Source organism: Oxyura jamaicensis, chromosome 28 (assembly GCF_011077185.1).
Source record: "Oxyura jamaicensis isolate SHBP4307 breed ruddy duck chromosome 28, BPBGC_Ojam_1.0, whole genome shotgun sequence".
NCBI lineage: Eukaryota > Metazoa > Chordata > Aves > Anseriformes > Anatidae > Oxyura > Oxyura jamaicensis.
Window position 1 is genome coordinate 2,134,015 of NC_048920.1, and position 19,494 is coordinate 2,153,508.

The window sequence follows — 19,494 nt, forward strand, 5'->3', positions numbered from 1 at the left end:
ATACAGCAGCACTGATCCAGCAAGAACATATTCCTCGCAACTTACTGCAGCAAATTCTCCATCCTATTTTAAAACCTCTCAGCCACACTGTTGGTCATCTCAGCAGTGACAAATAGCCACAATAAAAGGCAAATCTATCCACAAGGAGTCTTTTCATAGAGTCAGGTCTGTGAAATGTTTATGGCCGCTTCCCCTGCTGTGCTTTTTGCAAGACATTATCACTTTCTAGAAAAATCTGTGTGACACCTTCAAGTGAGGTATTCAGTGGATTAAATCAAACAACAAACTGGAAAAAACTAAATCAAGAAGACAAAGCAAATAAAAGGAAAGGTAAGCACATATATGCACACAAACACAAGCACGAATGCTCACTTCCAGGCTCGCATGCATGCGCCTTCCTCTTTTCACTGACACAAGTCTTACATTCAAGGTTAATTTTCACGCCTGCAAAATGAAAAGACAAAGGGAATATAAAGGACATTTTTCTCCTTCTGTATGTGTTATCATGTAAGACTACAATTTCTTCAGAACTGGAATATTCTCTCCTTGAAGCTATGTAAACATTTTCAGCACTACGTGATCATGCGATAAAGTAGTACAAGAGGGAATGCTAAAATTAGGATGGGGAATGGCTGTGTCTGCAGCTTTCCTTGGGACTGTTCTAAGTGAAAAGTGATCACTAATGAAGTCTGTGCCAGTGTCAGATGAGGAAGAGGCTCCCTTGGGTTAGGAATTATGTTGTCTGCACTGCTGTCCAACAGGAATCAAGCTCTGTCAGCATAATACACATAGATTAATTAATTAGCTCTCACCAAGCCTGTATTAATTATGGGAGATCCTTGTGTTGCTTTACACTCCAGACCACCTCAATTCCAAACTTTACAGGGAGAGAGTGATTTTAATTTATGTCCCTGCCTTTTGATGAGACTCCAATCACTTATCACATCTTCATCCCCAAAATTCCTGAAAATCCACTAATTTCAGATTGCCTGCGGTTTTCACACATTCCCTCCAGAAACTACAGCTGTAACCACTTCTGTAAATTCTGACTGACTGCTCAGGCTGGAAACACCCCACTGTCCAAACAGCATATTCATCATGTTACCCTCTACTGGAGAAGATGCTGCAGTATTTTCATTCTTTGGAAGCCTTTCTAAACCTATGTTTTTTATTTAAGAAAATGGAGACAGAATGAATGGTTTTCAGAAGAGGGGGGAAACTGAATTTTGTAATTCCTGAGAATCTGAATCATTGCTACCCACTGCCAGTTACCGCTTTAGGAGCTCAGTCTGGTAACTGTGTCCCGGCAGGCAGAGGAAGTGGGAAATATTTGGAAATTGTCCAAGAAGGGAAGTTCTTCATAAATATTTCTTGCTGTTACAGTGGTGGATGGGAATCAAACGTGTGTTAGCCAAGCTTGCAGGAAAGCCTGCAAATGCTGTGTTGCTCTAGGTTGAATTTGCCTTCGCTGCAAATGCTGACAGTTCCTGAACTAGTGCAGAATTCTGCCATCTCTGACACATTCTAAGTGCAAACTGGGTGTGACAGAATAAAACTGTAGATAAAGCGCAGCATCTTCACTTTCAAATGAAGCTACAAGCTTACGGCTTCACTTCTAAGCGCAGCAGGGTCACCACGGTGTAACACTTTGCAGACTCATGCGAAGAGAGTGCCTGATGCGTGTGGCAGCTTCAGGACTTTTCAGCTTATTTACCTGAAAAATCTGAGCTGATGAAGACTCGGACCAGGCTGGAGGGCTGGAAAGGAAGAGGAACCATCTTCCCACGGAGGAGATCCCGGTGTGTATCTGGGCTGAAGCTCATGCTGTTCTCTGGACCTGCTGAGTTCTCCTCAGCAGGGACTGCTCTTTAGAGAGATGACTAACAGCAGTGAAAACCAGTAGTAGTGCCTCTCTCCAGAAAGCTGGCTTGTTCTTTCGGTAAAACTCGTGAACATTTCAGCTATGGGACCAGTAGGAAATGGTTGACTGTCTGCACTGAGATGCGGGGAAGCTGCACAGCATTTGGAGAGGACAGCATCCCTATAGCAACCAGCGTCTGCCACTTGGGCAGAATCCCCAGGGCCTCTCGCTAAGGCACTAAATGTGCTCCCTGCCAGGTGCTGTACACCTGAGGTTCCTTTGTTTGCTGCCCTTGACTGTTCTAGAAACACTTGTCTCTGTATTTTAGCATCAGGTAAATGCACTGCTACTAATCTCATTTATGGCTCGGGCACTCTCAGCTATTTAGAGGAGGTTTCTTAACACCCACAAGCTTGCCTACACCCTGTTACTTCTGTCAAACTGTGTGAGAGGGAGTTTACTACCAGGCCTCAGCTGAAATTGTGCACAATAAATATTTGTCACCACGTGACTACATTTGGAGTAGGGTACCATCCCCAGAAGACCGGCACATGAGAAAAGAGAGAAAGCAACATTTAATAATTCATGAAAAACAGCAAGGAGGGTAGAAATCAGAAGAAAGACTTCCCAAGGAGTACTACAGCTAATGGTAGAAATCCAGCAACAGAAGCTGGCCATTGCTCCAAGGTGTGGGTTACGTAGTGCGGAACGTGTTGTGGACACCATCCCTGCCCCCCCTGCCAGACCCCCCCTGCCAGCTTGCCCCCCAGGGGTGTGCGTGTGCTGCTGTGCTCACCCAGGTGCCGCTGGCGACAGGAAACTGCAGCTGCTGAGGGACAGCAGGTAGTGGGGTTTCAGAAATGCAAAGTCTTTGTCCCCGTGTCCTCGGAATGCACAGGGAAAGAAGAAAGAAGGTAACTGGCAGACACTTCTCTGCACGGCCCTAACAGAAGAGGTACCTTGGATCTCCGCCTCATTTTCACAGCGGGTGCTTTTCAATGCCTTTCTTTCCTGATGGTCTGTTTCAGATACTGATAGTGCAGTGCATTGCTGTTTCAGTTTGTTTCTATATGTGCTTATTTCTTTATTTAATATAGCTTTTCCCATAAGAAGCTGCTTTCTCTCTGTGGGAACAGACCAGTCAAGCAGATTCACTTGCTCGGAGCTGCTTTCTGCTTTCCCATTTTCTCACAGGAGACCATCATCTATTGTTTCTGTGGCTTTTTGCCTTTTCCAAGAAAATGAACTGAGCATGTCAGAGAAAACCAGCCAGAGCAGCTGCTGTGTTCCTCTTGTTTCTCTCACAAAATGAGATTTAGGAGGCTGGTGTCTATCCCTGTCTGTATCCCCTCTGCATCCCACTGGCATACAGAGGAATAATTAAAGAAAATTTAGTAATCTGTATTTATGCAATGGGCTCCTTTTGCACACAATACTTGGCTAGGTGACTGTGAAGATTAATCAAGTAAGAAGAGATTAACCGACATCCTAATCTATCATAAATCAAACAGGGAGGGAGATGAAGCCTCTTACCCCAAGAAACTAAAATTACAAAGAGCCTACATTGGGGCTTAGCCTACATTAGTCTGAATCTAATCTAAGACAACATTAAGGCTCTGAAGTCATGCATTTTTCAATTGTTCAAGCCACCGTGATCAAAAATGGCAGTGTAACAGAGGAAAGTGTCAGCTCCATGCAGGCTGCTGAAAGTATACCGTGATGGAGAGGAGGAATCCCAGGACAGCAGACACAGTCTGGAGGGTGAGGACGATTAGAGGCATCCAGGGAAACCAGAACATGGAAGGTATTGATGAGGAGAGATGTAATAACCCCTTTTGTTCAAAACAGAATGGTTGAGCCTCAGGATGGATCTCAGCAACACTCTGTGATGTGCTAAATGCACCTCACGCTGCAGATACCTGTCACTGTCATTGATGACACCAATTCTTGTCACCAACAAATCCACTGATTCAAGCAGTTGGTTACAGCTGGACCAAAAGTCCCCAGCTAGCGAATCTTCTTTTTTTTTTGCAAAGTCAAGATCTGCCAGCACTATGGAGAAGGACTGAGGACTGAGATAATTGGAAAAGAAGCAGCTTGCTTTCTGCAGGAATGCAGCACATTACTTTCTGGTGAGCAGGGAGTTTCTGTAATTAGCAAATCAAAACCAAACAAAGTCAACCAACCAAATCTTTTCCAGGGCCATTCTGGATTTCCTCAGGCTATAAAAATGTTTAAGCCTCTAAACATATCAGACCTGTTTTCCTGCATTCCACATCTACAGCTTACTTGTACCCTAAAGGTAAGATGAAATCACTATCTCATACTGATTCTTCCTAAAAGATTACATTTGTAAGCTCTCTAAAGAATTTCTTCCCTAAATTCTCTTCTGGAACATAAAGGAAACAGATCAGTGTTGCGATAGAAGATAGTATAAATGGTGTTTTTTCAGGGAAAATGTGTGAAAAATGCAAATGCTAGTGCAAGTGTAAAAGAGAGGCCAGACTCAAAGATGTTCGTGAGTGTTGCTCTTCGCACTGTCACAGCGATACACTTCCCTTTGTCACAAATGTCATCACAGAGGTGAATTGAGGAGCAACTGTGAGTCAGTGGCAGCGTGGGCTCTGCCATGGCAGGGAACTTGTTTTCTCGCCGTCTGTCTGTTCCGTGAGCCGTCATCCCCCACAGCTCTCTCACAGACTGCTGCCTTTACAGACCACATGAGGACAGGATTAAATCCTTAGCTGGGAGGTAATTTTGTGGGTGTTTACCCAGCGAGGACCATGCTATTGGTGTCTGATGAAATCCAAGCCCCTTTAATTGGCCTTTCCTTACAGTGGATGGACACAAGACAAGCCAGGTCTCTTTGCGGCCAGTAGTAAGAGCATCCTAGAGGCAAATATCAGCCCTCTGTGTGCAGAGCAATGGCCTCAGCTTTGCTACCAACAGCATATTTCCCCCATTGCTAGTAGTTTGCCTTGTCAGTGTCCTGTCTTCCTAGCAGGGATGTGAGATCATACTAAATCCAAACCATCTTTGCGAGCTTTCTAGAAAATCTTTTATATATGTATATTCTGATTTCTCATTATTTCGGTAAATAATTAAAGTATAAGAGAAAAATCTTTGCTGCAGCAAAAAGCTGGGTATCTAACGTAGAAGAAATGCCATGCTATGCCAGCCTGACCTTCCACACAATCCTTTTTCTTCCGTCTCACAATAGCTACAGTTAGGTCCTTTAAAGCAGTCCTACCTAAGAGCCAAAATAAAGATTTGCTACTGTGAAGTGCATAAAGCTGTAGTTTTTAAGGCTTCTCTGTGTTATTTATACTGATGTTCACAGCACTGATCTAATGCTTTACAGCTTTAAAGCACCATACAGCCCTGAACTAGGCTGCAGGAAGAAGGAGCAGGCACTTCGCAGCTCATCACTTGAATGGCAGTAAAACCCGGTGTTAAAAGGCACAGCTTGCCTATGGCTCAGGAGATGGCCAAGGTAACATCCATCTTTATTGTCTGGGGCCGTCCTCTTCTCTGGATTATGTAATTTGGTTACTCTTTGAACAAATTATGAAAGAATTTCAAAGAATTACTACTGTTGTTAGTAATAAAAAGAAAAGAGAAGACCAAGAGCACAGGTCCCTCTAGCCCGGTCCTCTGTTGGCTTTGCCCTTTCTCACACAAGCTCATTGTTATAGAAGTTCTCTCTTTTGGTCACCCCCCCCCCCCCTTTTTTTTTTTTTACTTCAGCTCACATACTGTGAACAAATTTATCCTATATTTTGTTGTTTTTCTACAAGCATAGGATGAACGCTAGAGCTTTCCCTATCTGTAAAGCTAATCTCCAACAATGAAAGCTGTAGACACTGGTTCTGGCTCTCTATGTAAAAGAAAAGGGAAACCTGTCAGTCAACAAGAAACGCTGAGAGCAGCAATTGAAACACTTTGCTTTTTCCATCAGGCAACCAGGGCCTCTTTGAGGATTAAGCCTATTGCTAAATTTAGCTACATCTCACTATAGAGTTAGCATCAGGAGTTATCAGATCAGAACTTCTTTGGAAGCAATGACGTCTGTCCTGTGGAAGTCTAAGCCCTGGCATGCGTCTCTCATACCCTGTGCTGCAGCAGGTTGGAGCTGGGAACATTCTGCACAGCCGGCACAGCATGGGACTCCTTAGACATGGCAGGATTTTTCAAAGCATTTGCAGCACATACTCTCATCTGCCTGCTCTTACTTATTGTTTTGTCTGGGTCCTGAGCAAAATTTGAAATGGAAGTCATGGGAGAGAGGAATGGATAAAGCACATGTAATCTTTTAGTGCCTTTTTCCTGGAGGTCTTGTGTTTGTTTTTAACATGCATAAGGCTTGCACTGACCCTTTTTTCTATTGGTTGGGTCAGGCACAGACTTTAAATCCCACATTCCAATGCAACTTAAGTTCTTAACTGCTCTGATAAGTATTAATAAACATTTTAAATGAGTCAGATCTGTGGAGAAATAAGTGGAACCCTTCAAAAAATAAATAGCCTTTTGCAGGTCCTCATTTAGTCAGCCAGGTAGCGAGTTCTCCTCTTCCCTCCAAACTCTGTGCCAGAGCCTTAAGGAAGAAGTGTATGTACAGCTAAATAAGAGATTTCCAGAAGTGTAGAAGCCCCATAGAACCCCGTGCCCCTACAGCAGTGGTTAAAATACACTACTTTTGAAAGAAATGTCTTTGCTAGCTAAGATGAAGGAGGCCTGTCTGGAATTGTACCAAAGGTCACCAGCGCTGAGCCATGGAAATTCAAGAAAGGTTCGGTATCGCACTATGAAAGACTGCCCTAAATGAAAGTTGTGAGCCCTCCTTGGGGCAGTTGTCTTCTCGATAATCACATTCCAGATGACGAATGTTAAAGGTGTACAGAGCTTTAATTTTAACATATCTCAGAATATTTCTCCTACTTGTTCTTGGTTAGCAGCTGATTTCACTCAATCCAAAATATTTTGAAGAGCAAGGGCTCTGGCTCTTAGCAAGCAGCAGCTGTTAACAGCTGCATGCTAAATGAACACATCCATTCAAAGCATTTTGATTTTAGTTTGTTTCAAACAGAAATACTGAAACTCCATCTAGATATGCTAGAATTGTGTTTGTGTGGTTGTGCACCTGTGTATACATACCTGTCCCAGGTGAAAGTCCTCCTTCATCTTTTAGTCACAAAAGGAAAGATAGAGTCAATTGGTATAAACAGCAGGAGGACTATTTTGGAAGTTAGTTCCTTTATATCCCTCCCTGAAATCTTAGAAAATCTGCTTGGACAGAACACTACAAATACAACGAAAGCAGAGGATCTTTTACCATATTGTTTCCCTTTGTAATATACTCAGACATACTTGGAGGACATAAAAAAGTCAAGTTAGAATCACTGTCATTGGGCCAAGGAGACTAACACCATCAAGGAATGTGTGGCTTCTAAGACTGGCTAGAGTAAAAGAAACACACATTAGTTCCTCATGTGCCATTGGACCGAGTCACTTCATAATTTTTATTTTGTTAAGGGCTTTTATAAAGCAAAATTCCCCTTGAATCCAACACCTCATAAAACATTATTTATAGTCTTGTGCATGCTAGTGATACATCAGGTTTCAGTAGACCAATATCTGCAAAATGGAACGGTTGTCAGGTAGAAGCTGTTTTCTACTGGAGGGAAACCCACAAGTTAAGGCACTTTCTGAACCCAAGCCCACAAATAATTTGACCTCTTTCACTGGCTTTCATCTGGTTGTATACAAGAATCTTTTTTTTGTTAATTTTCTTTGTCCTTTTTTTTTTTAAAATTAGCTGTCAGAGTTTCAATTTAGGAAACAGGAACAAAAAAAAAAAAAAGACTTTTCTTACATCCTCTAATTTATATTCTCAGTTGCAAGATGACAGCAGCAATCCTTACTGCTGGGCGTGGCGACACACTGCTTAACTAAAAGCCCAATTCTAAACCCCCAAGCATGCCTTTTCCATTGCAGTGATCCCAGCCATTGGTGATAAAAAACAAAACAGAAACAAACAAAAAAACAACCTCAGAATGAGTTACAGTCTTTAGGGCACAATGCTTACGATGACACTTCTGAAGACAAAATCAGTTACAAGAACAGCTTAAAACTAGCCTAAAAGCCAGTATTCGCTAAGCAGAACATGAACAAACTGACAGACTCCTCCCTGAGCCATGCAAGGCATTTCATGTCCTTCTTCACTCATTGGGCATGAGTTGTTTTCACAGACCAGGCCAAAAGGGACCTAAAAAGAATAATCAATTTCTTCAGCTGATGTAGTTTTAATCAGCTGGTGTGAAATCCACTCCTTCAGCCCTTATATCTTACTTTAAGACTATAGGAAGTGTTCCTTCCTGCATACGGTAAGTGTTCGGGCTGTCCCCTAGCACACCAAAATCACTGCTTCAAGCACAGCTTGGGACCGTACTTCGAAGTATCCAATTCTCCTGTATAAAGACGCAATGGTTTAAAAAAGGTGGTTTCAGGTCCATTCATTAGGTACCCCGACAATTATAAATAAATAGTAATAAATACGTATTTACACTCACACACCCTTCTTATATCCCACAGCATTACAAACAAACCAGAACCATGCTTCTTCCCCGGGTAAATACAGTCAGGTTGGAGGTGGGACACACAATTGTTAACAGTGCAAGGCTACACAACAGTTGAGGATAGTAACAGTACCAATACATAGCACTTAAGAGCATTTTACAGCTTCAAAGGTCTTGTAAAGACTTAGTTAAGAAAGTGACAATGTTATATCCATTGAGAATCAGAGGGAGCTTGGATGAGGAAAAAAAAAAAACAAAGTAGTTTCACAGCATAGAATTTGGCCAGGACACCAGACTCGATGCCCTTATTGCATATAAAATGTCACATTAATTGGAGATATGGCAGATGTGGGAGCTAGGAAAAATTAGATCAGGCTCATGAGAGACCATTTAATTTCCTTGAGCATGAAATCCAATTTCCACATTGATTGTGTCTAAACAGTTTGTTGTTTTGGTAGACATCACAGAGGTCAATGAAAACTCGCAGCAACTGAAGAGTGGCAGGAACACAAACCATTACCGCCATTCATAAATAAACACAGGGAAAGATTTCACATCAATTGAAAATGCTGCATCATAATTGCTGACAATTTGGGAACTGGCACCCACTTATCATCCTGGCACAAATCTACAAATCCCTGAAAATATGATCAGAATAGAGACAGACGAAGAAGCAAGCAGCAACACAGAGAACTCAAATGAAATTCAGGGACCTGCCTGGCAGTGTCCTGGCTTCCACCTCTCTGAAGTCTAAGACGACTGGAGGATAAAGGATGCCACAGGTGGCTTTGAGACACAGCTCTGGAAGATTTTTCTTGGCCTGTTTACTGTTTGGTTGTTTTTTTTATTCAGCTTTTTTTGCTTTCCGTTTCCTTGTGCCTTCATTTAGCTCTTCTTTTGACTTCACAGGAGGAGGCGGTGGATGGGAAACCTCGTGGGAAGCCCCATGCTGATCATGACTAGTGTGTCCGCTAGAAACTGAGCCAAAGAAAACTGGGCAGATGAAGCCTTCCACTGGAGCAAAAGGTGAGGCGTGAGAGTGAGTCGCTGTCATGAAAACCTGCCACACAACAACGGATACCTGGAGTTAAAAACCTCATACACCAGCTACAAAAGGCTAACTAGTACGGAACAATCAACTTATCCCAGATCTTATAAGAGGCCCTATTGATACATAACTCGAGGCTTTATCACAAGGATCTTCTAGCACACTACCTGTATGATGGAGAATTTAGCTTATAGTTTCCTGAGCAGATCTTTCCTGGTACGTACAGCCAATGCCTTCAATAGTGGCTTAGTAAGGTTACCAAAGCTAGATGCAAAGAACTAGTCCTAATATCTCACTAACAGAAACTGGTGAGTGCTTTCTAACTGCTCTGGGGAGTACCTCATTTTCATCACTAACTTTCCTGAAAATAACATTTTCACCAAGCAAACATGGGCACCTACAAGGAAATCCTACAAAGTTAGGAGGACCCATATAAGCAGAACCCATTGAACAAGACATAAAGCAGCAATCCCAAGTCTATGTTTCAGTTTAAACTGGTGAACACCCCCAGCTTAATTCTGTACCCTTTCTCTGGTTCTGTAGAATTGTTAGTAGCAAATCTGCTGTCAACGTACCTTGCAAACTATCATGAACATGGTGAAAAAGAAGATGAGGTTAGCTTCAGAGACAGGGAGCCAGTGAGTTTGTTGCAGAGTGAAAAGGACTGTGCCATACAGACTAGCTTTTGTAGGGCTAGAAGAGAAATAAAGAACTTGTCTAGAAGGTTTGTGTACTTGCATCCGGTCCTGAATGGATCTTTAAATTCCATTTTCAGTCTGACAGAAAATGTACAGGCTAGCTACTTACAAGGACATATGAAGAATTTCATTTGTTTCTGGCTTCCAGACCCCACGCAGCAGTTGCTCAAAGTTAGACATCAAGGCAACACCAGAACCTGTGAAACAGAAAAAGCAAACAGCTAGAACTTCCACACCAGAAGAGAGCTCTGCTGATTCATCTAGACGCCCCAGGGATAAGGATAACCCAAGGGGAACAAAAGGTTCATGGCTTTTTTCCCTAACTTAGAAGAAGTTACCCTAAAACACCAGAGCAGGACAAGCATTACTAGGTTAGAGGTTGGAGTAGATGATCTTAGAGGTCTTCTCCAACCTGAAAATCATGATTCTATGAAATGCTTTCTGGACTTCCATGACTTGTTTGCCTCTGTTCTGTTTACCGATGCACAAACGCTTACTACAAATACACAACTAAAGGAAAACCGACTAGACCATTTCAACACTGCAAGAACCCCTCTGCAAAGATACAGGCAAGGCCAGAGATAGTAGAACACAGGAGAGAGAATAAAGAATTCCTCAGCTCTACACCCATAAGTGACTCCTAATTCTTTATGCCTCCATTAAAGTTAGATGATGACTCAGTTAACATTCTGCAAGTATGAATAAATCTGTGTTCCGTGGAATGCGATTAACTGGAGCCAGCTGACTAACCAGCCTGCTGGTCAGCACTGAGTGATGTGGTGACCTTAAGCTTCACTCTCAGACTCTCCCCATCCCTCCCCACAAGGCTGGGTGCACCCCTCCTGCTTTAGAGTATCCCAGGCGTCACCTTTGACCCATCCAGTAGCCATCATAATGAACCACCCGTGGTGGTACAGGTGATGAGCATGGTGGACCCCGGCTGCAATTTTGCGAACTCTGACCACTTCCTTCATCGCCACAAAGATGAGCTTCACAGGCAGAAAGCTAACACACTTGTAGAAGAGGTTCATGGGACAGAAGAATATCAAGTACCTGGAACAAAAACGCAAGGAGTTTGTCTTGACATGGAATATATAGAGGATAAGGAATATTGTGGTGTTCACCTGAATTATGTCAGAGAGAAAGAAATGCTCGTTCTGTCATGCAAAAGCACACACAACCCCTACACACTGAGGAAATTAAACTTGGAATAAGCGTGGTTAATTTGTGCACACTTCACTAACACAGAGACGCCCCCAGATCTTCACTGCGTGCCGCTCTTCTGCTATTTGTGGTAGCCGAGCAGTGCATGCTGCTTTTGTGGTTTGGCCACGGTCCAGCTGTGGCAGCTATGAATAGAAGTGTCCGGCAGTGTGATTGGCCCCCACCCATATTATCACAACATCAGACAGCTGGTCAGAGAAACTGGAAACTAGATCTAGAAATACAAAAGACTCGCAGACTACTTCATACCGCCTCCACTTTCGCTAGTTAATCCAAACAAGAAAATGCATGTGTCACACAAACAGAATACCTCCCTTCTCACACGGAGGTTTTCTGCACAGCCAGCAGCGTCTCATGCTTGGTAAGGGAGATGAAGCACAGAGGACTCACCAGATTGCTGTGGCCAGGATGACACTGGAGTTATTGCTGAAGTAATGAATAGGTGCTTCTCCAAGTAACAGATCAGCAAGTATGTAACTTCCAAAGCAGTGGAGCATAGCACAAAGCCAAGAGGCAAAAGGGCTCTTACGAGACATCTCCACGGCTCCTGGGAAGCAAATTCTAAATGAGAAGACGAATTCAGCAAACAAGCAGAAACTTAAAGACCTTCTAAGACACTTGCCTTGCACGTTCTCCAACAACCAAAAGTCAAAGAAAAGCGCTTGTAAAACAAAATGAAAAAAAAAAAAAAAGCATATTCTGTGAAGCCTGAGCAGGTCAGTACCAGATATAGTCAAGATATGGTATAGGTGATCACAGCTTGCAGGCCCCCCACAAGGTTTCACATCAACTGAGTCATTAGAAATTTATGAATTGGCTAAGAGTTTATCTCCTACATTTGCTCCTACTTACTGCAATCAGAAAGAACATTTTTTTTTCCTTGAAATCAGTGTATTTTTACAGTCTAAAAATAAAATGCATACTAGTACCATTCTCTCCATTGCTTCAACCTAGGTGCCCTCTAGAATTCATGAACAATCTGTTCAGCTCTTTCATTCATAAGATAACCTGTAAAAATAGAACAGTCATTCTTAATCTTTATTTGAAAGAAGGGGATTTGAGGATTCTTCACTGCTCCTGTGCTACTTTGCAAATGCCCTCAAAGTTCATAAAATACAACTAGATATTAAAACAGTGTTACTCTTTGGTAATGCATTATGGTCTCATCCCACAACCTCCTGTTGTGGGGTAAGATTTTTTTTGTTTGCTTGTTTTTTGATTCCCCTAACCATTTTCATCCACTGCTGTGCTTCTTCAATGAAGTTTCTCAAGAACATACATTCTGTAAGATTCTTTCATCACCTTAAACTGATTCCTGAGTCCTTTATGCAGTGTTTCAGATACCTAACAGGCAGTTTAAAGAAAAAATGCCAAAATGTTATATCAACATTACTAACAGTGGCCCACTTTAAGTAGCAGTAAGTGAATCAGCATGTCCTAGAACTATGACTGCTCAGACTCTCCCATCCCCAAAGACATCTGAACCAGCTGAAGAGCCAGTGGAAGCAAGACAGCTGCGATAGCCATGATATGGAGCTGGTTCTGTAGGAACCCAAAGTTTAGCTTGAGGCTTCATATTAATGACACTTATTTCTCTTTGGCTCCATTAAGCCACGCTGCTCCCAAGGAGGAAAAGGGACATTAGTGTCCTGACCCTGCTCCTCAGTACAGGAGCTGTGGGATGCGGCAGTGTAGGAATCTAGTGAAAAGTACACCCCAGCCATGTGCAGTCCAAGTGGATTACCGGGCTCTTAAAGGTATTTTCATGAGTTGCCTGCTAACTGTCCCGTTCAGGACTTAATGCTGGAAGACAGCTGTAAGTGATCAGGCCTTGAAAACCCAGCACTTCTGTTTACATGGAGTTTAAATAGAACAGCATGTTGCTTGTACAGCGCAGAAATCCGACAACTGGAGGGCTTCAAAAATTATACCAAAGCAGCTTTTTTTTTTCCCCTCAGTCATCGGGTGATTACACTGAAAATGTTCACAACAGAGCAGGAAGAGTGCATGCAGTATCTAGAACACAGCAGAGAAGGCAGCATTTGGAAAAAACCAAGGCACAGTCAGACCGCAACAGCGGAGAAAGCGAAAGCTGAGATGCAAATCTATCGATCTTTACAAGATAGGCCCAAGGGAACAAACACAGCAAGGTCATTTAGGGTGCTGAGAACAGGTTACGGCTTGGACTAGAAGGTGGAAGAAAGCAAGGTTTAACTTACAGCCTTTTTGTGTATAAATAGGAGGGGAGCCTTGACACAAAAACAGAGGAGTAACTGGACAGAAATGCAACGCTAAGTCTGGGGACAGCAGCTCAGTGACTGTGTTTAGGTTCTTAACGCGGTCGGAACCCAACACTGACTGGGTTGAGATCCTTAACGTGGTCGGACCCCACCTGATCTAAACCACGAGATGACTTTGAGCCAGTCCCCTTCCCTCTGCCCCCACACCGGTGCCAGGACCTGAGGCTTTGCCTCAGCCCGCAGCCGGGGGCCGCCGCTCAGCCCACGGCGGCGGCTCCCCCCGGCTCCCCCCGGCTCCCCCCGCCGCTGACAGAGGGGCTGTGGCCGGGCAGCCGCCGGCTCCCCCCCTCCCCGCTTTCCCCGGTCGCACGGCGGGCCGTCCCGCTGCCCGCACCGACCTGGCTCGTACTTGAGGTAGAGCACGGAGACGATGAAGTAAGCCGCATCGAAGAGCGGAAAAACGGGCAGAGCGGCGAAAGCAGCCGCCAGCTCCCCGAGCTGCAGAGCCCCCGCTAGATCCATGGCAGCGGCCGCCGCTCTCCGCCGCCGCCGGGCCCGTTCTCCGCCTCCCCCCGGCCGCCCCGCCTCGAGGGCCGGGCCCGGGGCGCGGCTTCGCCTCTAACGGGGTTTGGCGGCGGAAGGAGGCAGCGGCCGGTCTCGAACCCGGGTCCTCCGGGCGGACCTCGCTCCTCAGCGGGCGGGCAGGCGGCGGCGGGGGCGCGGAGCCTCCGCTCCCGGTGCCTCAGGGGCGGCGGGGAGGGAACGGGGAGGGCGCGGAGGGAACGGGGAGGGCGCAGGCGCTGCCTCTCCCTCTCCGTGCTCCTGCCCTTTCCGTTTCCGCCGCCGTTTCCGTCGCCATGATCGGGGACCTGCTGCTCTGCGGGTAACGGGGCCGGGCCCGGGGTGGCGCCGGGGTACGGGTGGGGGGGGTCCGGCCGCGCCTGACGCGCTCTCTCTGTCTCTCCTCAGGACGCTTCTGGTGAACGCCGGCGCCGTGCTCAACTTCAGGCTGTGAGTGGAGGGGTCGGGATTGGGGGGGGGGGGGGGGCGGGGCCGCGGTCCCCGGTTTTTTTTTTGGGGGTTTTCGGGGGGCTTTTGTGGCTCTGCGGGCCCGGCTCCGGGCCCCCCGGGTGCGATGAGTGCTCGGTAACCGCCGCCTCGCTGTCCCGCAGGAGGAAGAGAGACACGGAGGGCTTCGGCGACGAGTCCCGGGAGCCGACAACCGGTAACGGACGGGACCCGGTGCCGGTGCTGCGCCGTCACCCGCGGGTCGTCTCCGCTCAGAGCCGCGGGCACGGGGCAGGAACGGGCGCTTTCTGTAGTAACTTCTCGGTCAAAGCACGTTTGAGGCACCACAAGTACAAGTTTAGCCCCCCCCCCCCCCCCTTCGTTTGAGCATCAATTCTTTTCTGGCTGGGATAAGCGATTTACAAAATCACAACCTAAAATTTGCCTCCGTGACACCTATGTGAAGGAATGACAATTGTCAGTTTTGACCCCAAACTGGTGACTTGAGAAGAAATACAGAAACGTACTTCTTTTTTTTAATTATTATTATTTTCCTTTTGAAGCGTAGTGCATGTGGTGCAGAGGTAGTGCTTTGCTTGCAGCCTGATTTCCATCTGCATGATGTGCACACCCGTTGCTCCTCTGTAGCTCTGTTTGCTGAAGGGGACAGAAAGCTGCAAACCATGACAGCGGGCTGTCCTTCCCGTTTTAAAAGTGACCCCTTTTATCACGTTTATTTTACCAGCCACTCACACCCAGTAGGGATGTACTGAATGTAGTATGGAACATCCTTACCTAAAATTTTAACTTGTTATTTTGACCTTTTTGTACTTCTATGCTCCTGTTTTTCAAGTAGTGTTGAAAATGTGACTTGCCAATGTGTTAGGTAATTGTCACATCGAAGTTTGTTTTCCTCTTGATTTTTAGGTGATAATATCAGAGAGTTCTTGCTGAGTCTTAGGTATTTTCGAATCTTCATTGCCTTGTGGAACGTCTTCATGATGTTCTGTATGATTGTGTAAGTAGAGCTGTGCAGCATCGTGCCATTTGTTTATTGGAAGTCATATACTGCTGGGTTTTTCTTGTAAGCGTGTATTTTCTGATCCCTCTCCTACTCTCTTATTCCATAATTACTTTGCGTTTCCCTCATCTCCTTAGATCTTCAAAAAGGTGTTGACTGACCTCATAGGTTTTCTGCTAATATGGGCACCTTCAGTGCATGAAAGCCTTCTCTCAGCAGTGTACAAGTCCTTTAGCCTTAGATATGACATCACTGGATTCAGCATTTCAGTGTAAATGTGGGGATTGTTCATTTGGGGGGGAGGTGAAACCACCACTTAATAGAATGGAATCAGCCTTGAGAGTAGTCTGTGGAAACTTCAGGTTTTAGTTGTGATAGAAAGGCTAGCAAAATACCTGCTTGCTTTTCACTTGTGAAGCTGTATGGTCTGATGTAGGGCACAGCGAAACGGATCACCAGATGAGCGCTGGTGTTCCAAGCTGGAATGGCACTGGCATGCCTGTTAGGCTGTACCTGGTTCTGATCTTTTTTTTTCCTGTTGCATCCACTAGGTTATTTGGATCTTGAAAGTCATCCACAAACATGGCTGTTAACTTGGAAGAGACTTTTGGCTGGAAACGTAACTTTGCTATAAAGTAAAAGATGATAATGCTTTCAAAAGGCAGCCCTGGGATTGTGGCCTGCTCTTCGGTACAAGCTCCTAACACATTCAAGGGACAGGACACGTTCATCCTCCTCAGCCAGTCATGTAATAATGTGGCGTACGCTGGTTCGCTTGCTCCGGGGAGTGAGCCTTTAGGCCCCTGAACCAAAACCTTCAAAGTAAAAGTATTTCAACTTCATTGAAATAAAGAGGACTTTAAGTGGTTAGCTAGGCTTAGAGTGCGGCGCCTAGTATGCAGGGTAGAATTGAGGCAGGACTGAAGACCACAACCTTAAAACTCTGCATTGTTGGTCACTCCCAGCTCTTGATGTGTCTGCTAATGTCACCATTGTCTAGGTCACTTGGAAGTCACACTTCTTGACTGTCATTTTTGTAAAGCAGAGAGAAGTATTCCTGTAACTTTGAGACAAACTTTTCATTTTTTCCTCACTATTCCATTTTTCTTTGGAGAAACAGAAAAGGATTATTGAAAAAAGAGATTGTCACTTTCTCACTTTTTTCCTAACAAAATGCTTTTCAAATTAAAATTTCAAAGAAAGTTTTTTTTTTCCCTCTAAGCAATATGTAAGGGATTTTGAATGGGTAAATAGCAAAACTAATTCTATAAGCCAATCCTACAGTTTCGGAATCAGTTTGGATTTGGTTGAATAAAGATGTTCTATTTAAGAGTAAAAATAAATTTGATGTTGTGTTCATTCTGGTACACGAAAAATTAATTCAGTATTTTTTTTTTTTTTGAGAAATTTTACCTAGTCTTGTTATTGCATCTAACTTCTGGTATTTTTTATGTTAAATTAGCCTTCTTCATCCCTAACTTTCCCTCAGCATCACCAAAATAAGAGAGAGTGAGGTGCTGGTTATCTTTTAAAAACAAACTGCAAACTCTTAATGGCATCTCCTCAGCCTCAATTTTTTTAGCTATATGACTTGAGGGGGAGGTAGGCCTCGTTTAAATGGCTTTAACACCTGGGTTTCAACAAATACCTTGAATTTTACCTGGATGCAGTCAGGTAGTCAGACACAAGTGTTGCGCACTTAAAGCAATTCACTCCAGCGAGGCTCTTTTGTATGACCTGAAGCCTTTGTGCTTTCTTTTGAGGAGGGGAGATGCCTTGCAGTACTGAGTGTAGAAGAATGTATGGATAAAAGGATCCTACCAGCATGGTTTGAACTGCACAGAAGTATTTAAGATCGTAGGTTAAATTTAACCATGTGGTCTTTATTATAACCTTTTTTCTATTTTTTTAATGAGCAGAAAGAGTAGCGTGCTGCCTTGCCTTGGCACCTAAACAAAATCTAGTGTTTTATATAATTTTTGAAGCATTTTCTCCCTACTAGTCATTAATCTGAGTCTTCCTCAGTGACGTGCAGACGAGTGGGGGTGCGGGAGGTTTATTCGCTCTTATGCATAAGCCGCTAGAGGGCCCCTGCAGGCAGCAGAGCAGCGCTCAGGGCTCATTTTCAGACTGGGTTTTAATTCTTACGCCGAAAAATGGTTGATCCTGTGCAGAGATGACCTGCTTTCTGAGCGACACTCTGAACGTGGTGAGTACGGGAAATGGAAGGTGACCAAGCTGTACTGGTAAGGAATACGGACAGTTTTATAGCTCTGCCTAGGTAACATGGATTAACAGCATGCTGCCGCCTCACAATTTCAATTTTTGAAAAGAATAAAAGTTTTAAAGTTGTCATTCAGCTCCTATGCATGTGCTTTAAAAACAACTCGTTGGTTTTAAGCTGCTCTTGATATGCTCTGGGACATTTAAATGCTGGCCTGATTGCATATCCCATGTGGTGGAGGATGGCTTTCAGTGGAAGCTGTTTGTTACAGCTGCTTTTGTACCAAATCCAATTTTGTGTTACAAGCTTCTGAAAGCCTGACTTTTTAACTGCACCTCCTTCGGAATCTACAGAGAGCAAAAGTGGGAAGGTAAATACATCTTTATAAAGAACTATTTGTTCAGTTTTTATAGGGTTAACTCTTCCCAGCTAATACCTGTGTGGATTACAAGGGTTGCCTTGCCCATTTTTATGAATCTAATGAGAACATGAACTTCTGTCAGTTGACAAAAACATTTTTTTTTTTTAGTCTTTTGTGTGCTTGGAATTGGAAATAACTTCTTTAAGGACACATTTGAGTTTTCACAACTAAAAAGACTGCATTACCCTCCTCCTAAGCCATAATAAGGCCTCAAAACAAACATATTTGGCACATATGTCTGTATATCCTTTAATATCTAAGCAGTGGTCCTGCAAAGAGATGGAGAGAGCACACTGGTGAGATGAGCAAAGGCAAATGTTTATTTTAAACTGGCCAGAACCTCAGGTGGTTCCTTTCCCTTTTCCAGCTGGCCCTAAACCACTTGCTGAATCAAGTGGTGAGGGCTTTCCCCACTACCCAGCTCTGCTTTCCACCTGCTCAGGGATTGCTCTCCAGGCTCCTCAGGCGTATGATTCTATGTTTTCCTCCACATTTTGGGCATTTCACAGAATCCCAGAATGGCCGAGGTTGGAGGGGACCTCGGGAGATCACTTAGTCCAACCCCCCTGCCAAACAGGATCAGCTAGAGCACATTGCACAGGATGGCGTGCGGGCAGGGTTTGAATCTCCAGAGAAGGAGGCCCCACCGCCTCTCTGGGCAGCCTGTCCCAGCGCTCCGTCCCCTCACAGCACAGAAGCGTCCCCTCATGTTCAGCCGCAGCCTCCTGGGCTTCCGTTTGTGCCCGTTGCCTCTCGTCCTCTCGCTGCGCACACCTGAAAAAGAGACCGGCTCCATCCTCCCGACACCCTCCCCTCAGATACTGATACATGTTAACGAGCTCTCCCCTCAGCCATCTCCTTTCCCCCATATTTTGGGCGTTTCCCCCCTATTTCACCCCACAAAGCTCCGTCACGCCGCGGAGCCGTGTCTCTATGACACGCGGGGCCTCGCCCGCCGCTAACAGCAGGCTTCGAACTGCCGGCGGGAGCCGCGGGGACGCCCCGTGAGGGGCCGGGGCCGGGGCCGGGGCCGGGGCCGGCAGCCGCCGCCGCCCCGCCCCGTCCCATCCCGTCCCGCTCCCCTCAGGCCCGCGGGCGCCCACGGTCCTCCCCGTCCCCCTCCCCCCGCGCACGCGCCATGAGCGCGGCGGGACGTCAGGGGCGCGCCGTGCGT

General features: G+C 45.1%; 2 protein-coding genes across 4 annotated transcripts; one reads left to right on the plus strand and one right to left on the minus strand.

Annotated features, from left to right (window-relative positions):
- Nucleotides 1-7,351: 7,351 nt before the first annotated feature.
- TMEM38A (transmembrane protein 38A) lies at nucleotides 7,352-14,228 on the minus strand. 3 transcript variants are annotated; one of them, XM_035348048.1, is made up of 7 exons: nucleotides 14,045-14,181; nucleotides 12,336-12,414; nucleotides 11,797-11,953; nucleotides 11,051-11,235; nucleotides 10,292-10,379; nucleotides 10,060-10,177; nucleotides 7,352-9,496 (listed from the first exon to the last, which is right to left on the minus strand). In XM_035348048.1, the coding sequence occupies exons 3-7, from the start codon at nucleotides 11,940-11,942 to the stop codon at nucleotides 9,281-9,283; spliced, it is 753 nt and encodes a 250-aa protein (XP_035203939.1). In that variant the 5' UTR covers nucleotides 11,943-11,953; nucleotides 12,336-12,414; nucleotides 14,045-14,181; the 3' UTR covers nucleotides 7,352-9,280. The 3 variants fall into 3 exon arrangements, with proteins under 3 accessions (XP_035203939.1, XP_035203937.1, XP_035203938.1); XM_035348046.1 differs by lacking the exon at nucleotides 12,336-12,414 and having other exon boundaries at nucleotides 14,045-14,228; XM_035348047.1 differs by lacking the exon at nucleotides 12,336-12,414 and having other exon boundaries at nucleotides 14,056-14,191.
- A 207-nt stretch (nucleotides 14,229-14,435) lies between these two features.
- On the plus strand, nucleotides 14,436-17,014 carry SMIM7 (small integral membrane protein 7). The gene is made up of 5 exons (XM_035348058.1): nucleotides 14,436-14,529; nucleotides 14,616-14,657; nucleotides 14,819-14,871; nucleotides 15,582-15,672; nucleotides 16,227-17,014. Exons 1-5 carry the CDS (start codon nucleotides 14,504-14,506, stop codon nucleotides 16,240-16,242), a joined length of 228 nt encoding a protein of 75 aa, XP_035203949.1. The 5' UTR covers nucleotides 14,436-14,503; the 3' UTR covers nucleotides 16,243-17,014.
- The last annotated feature ends 2,480 nt before the right edge of the window (nucleotides 17,015-19,494 follow it).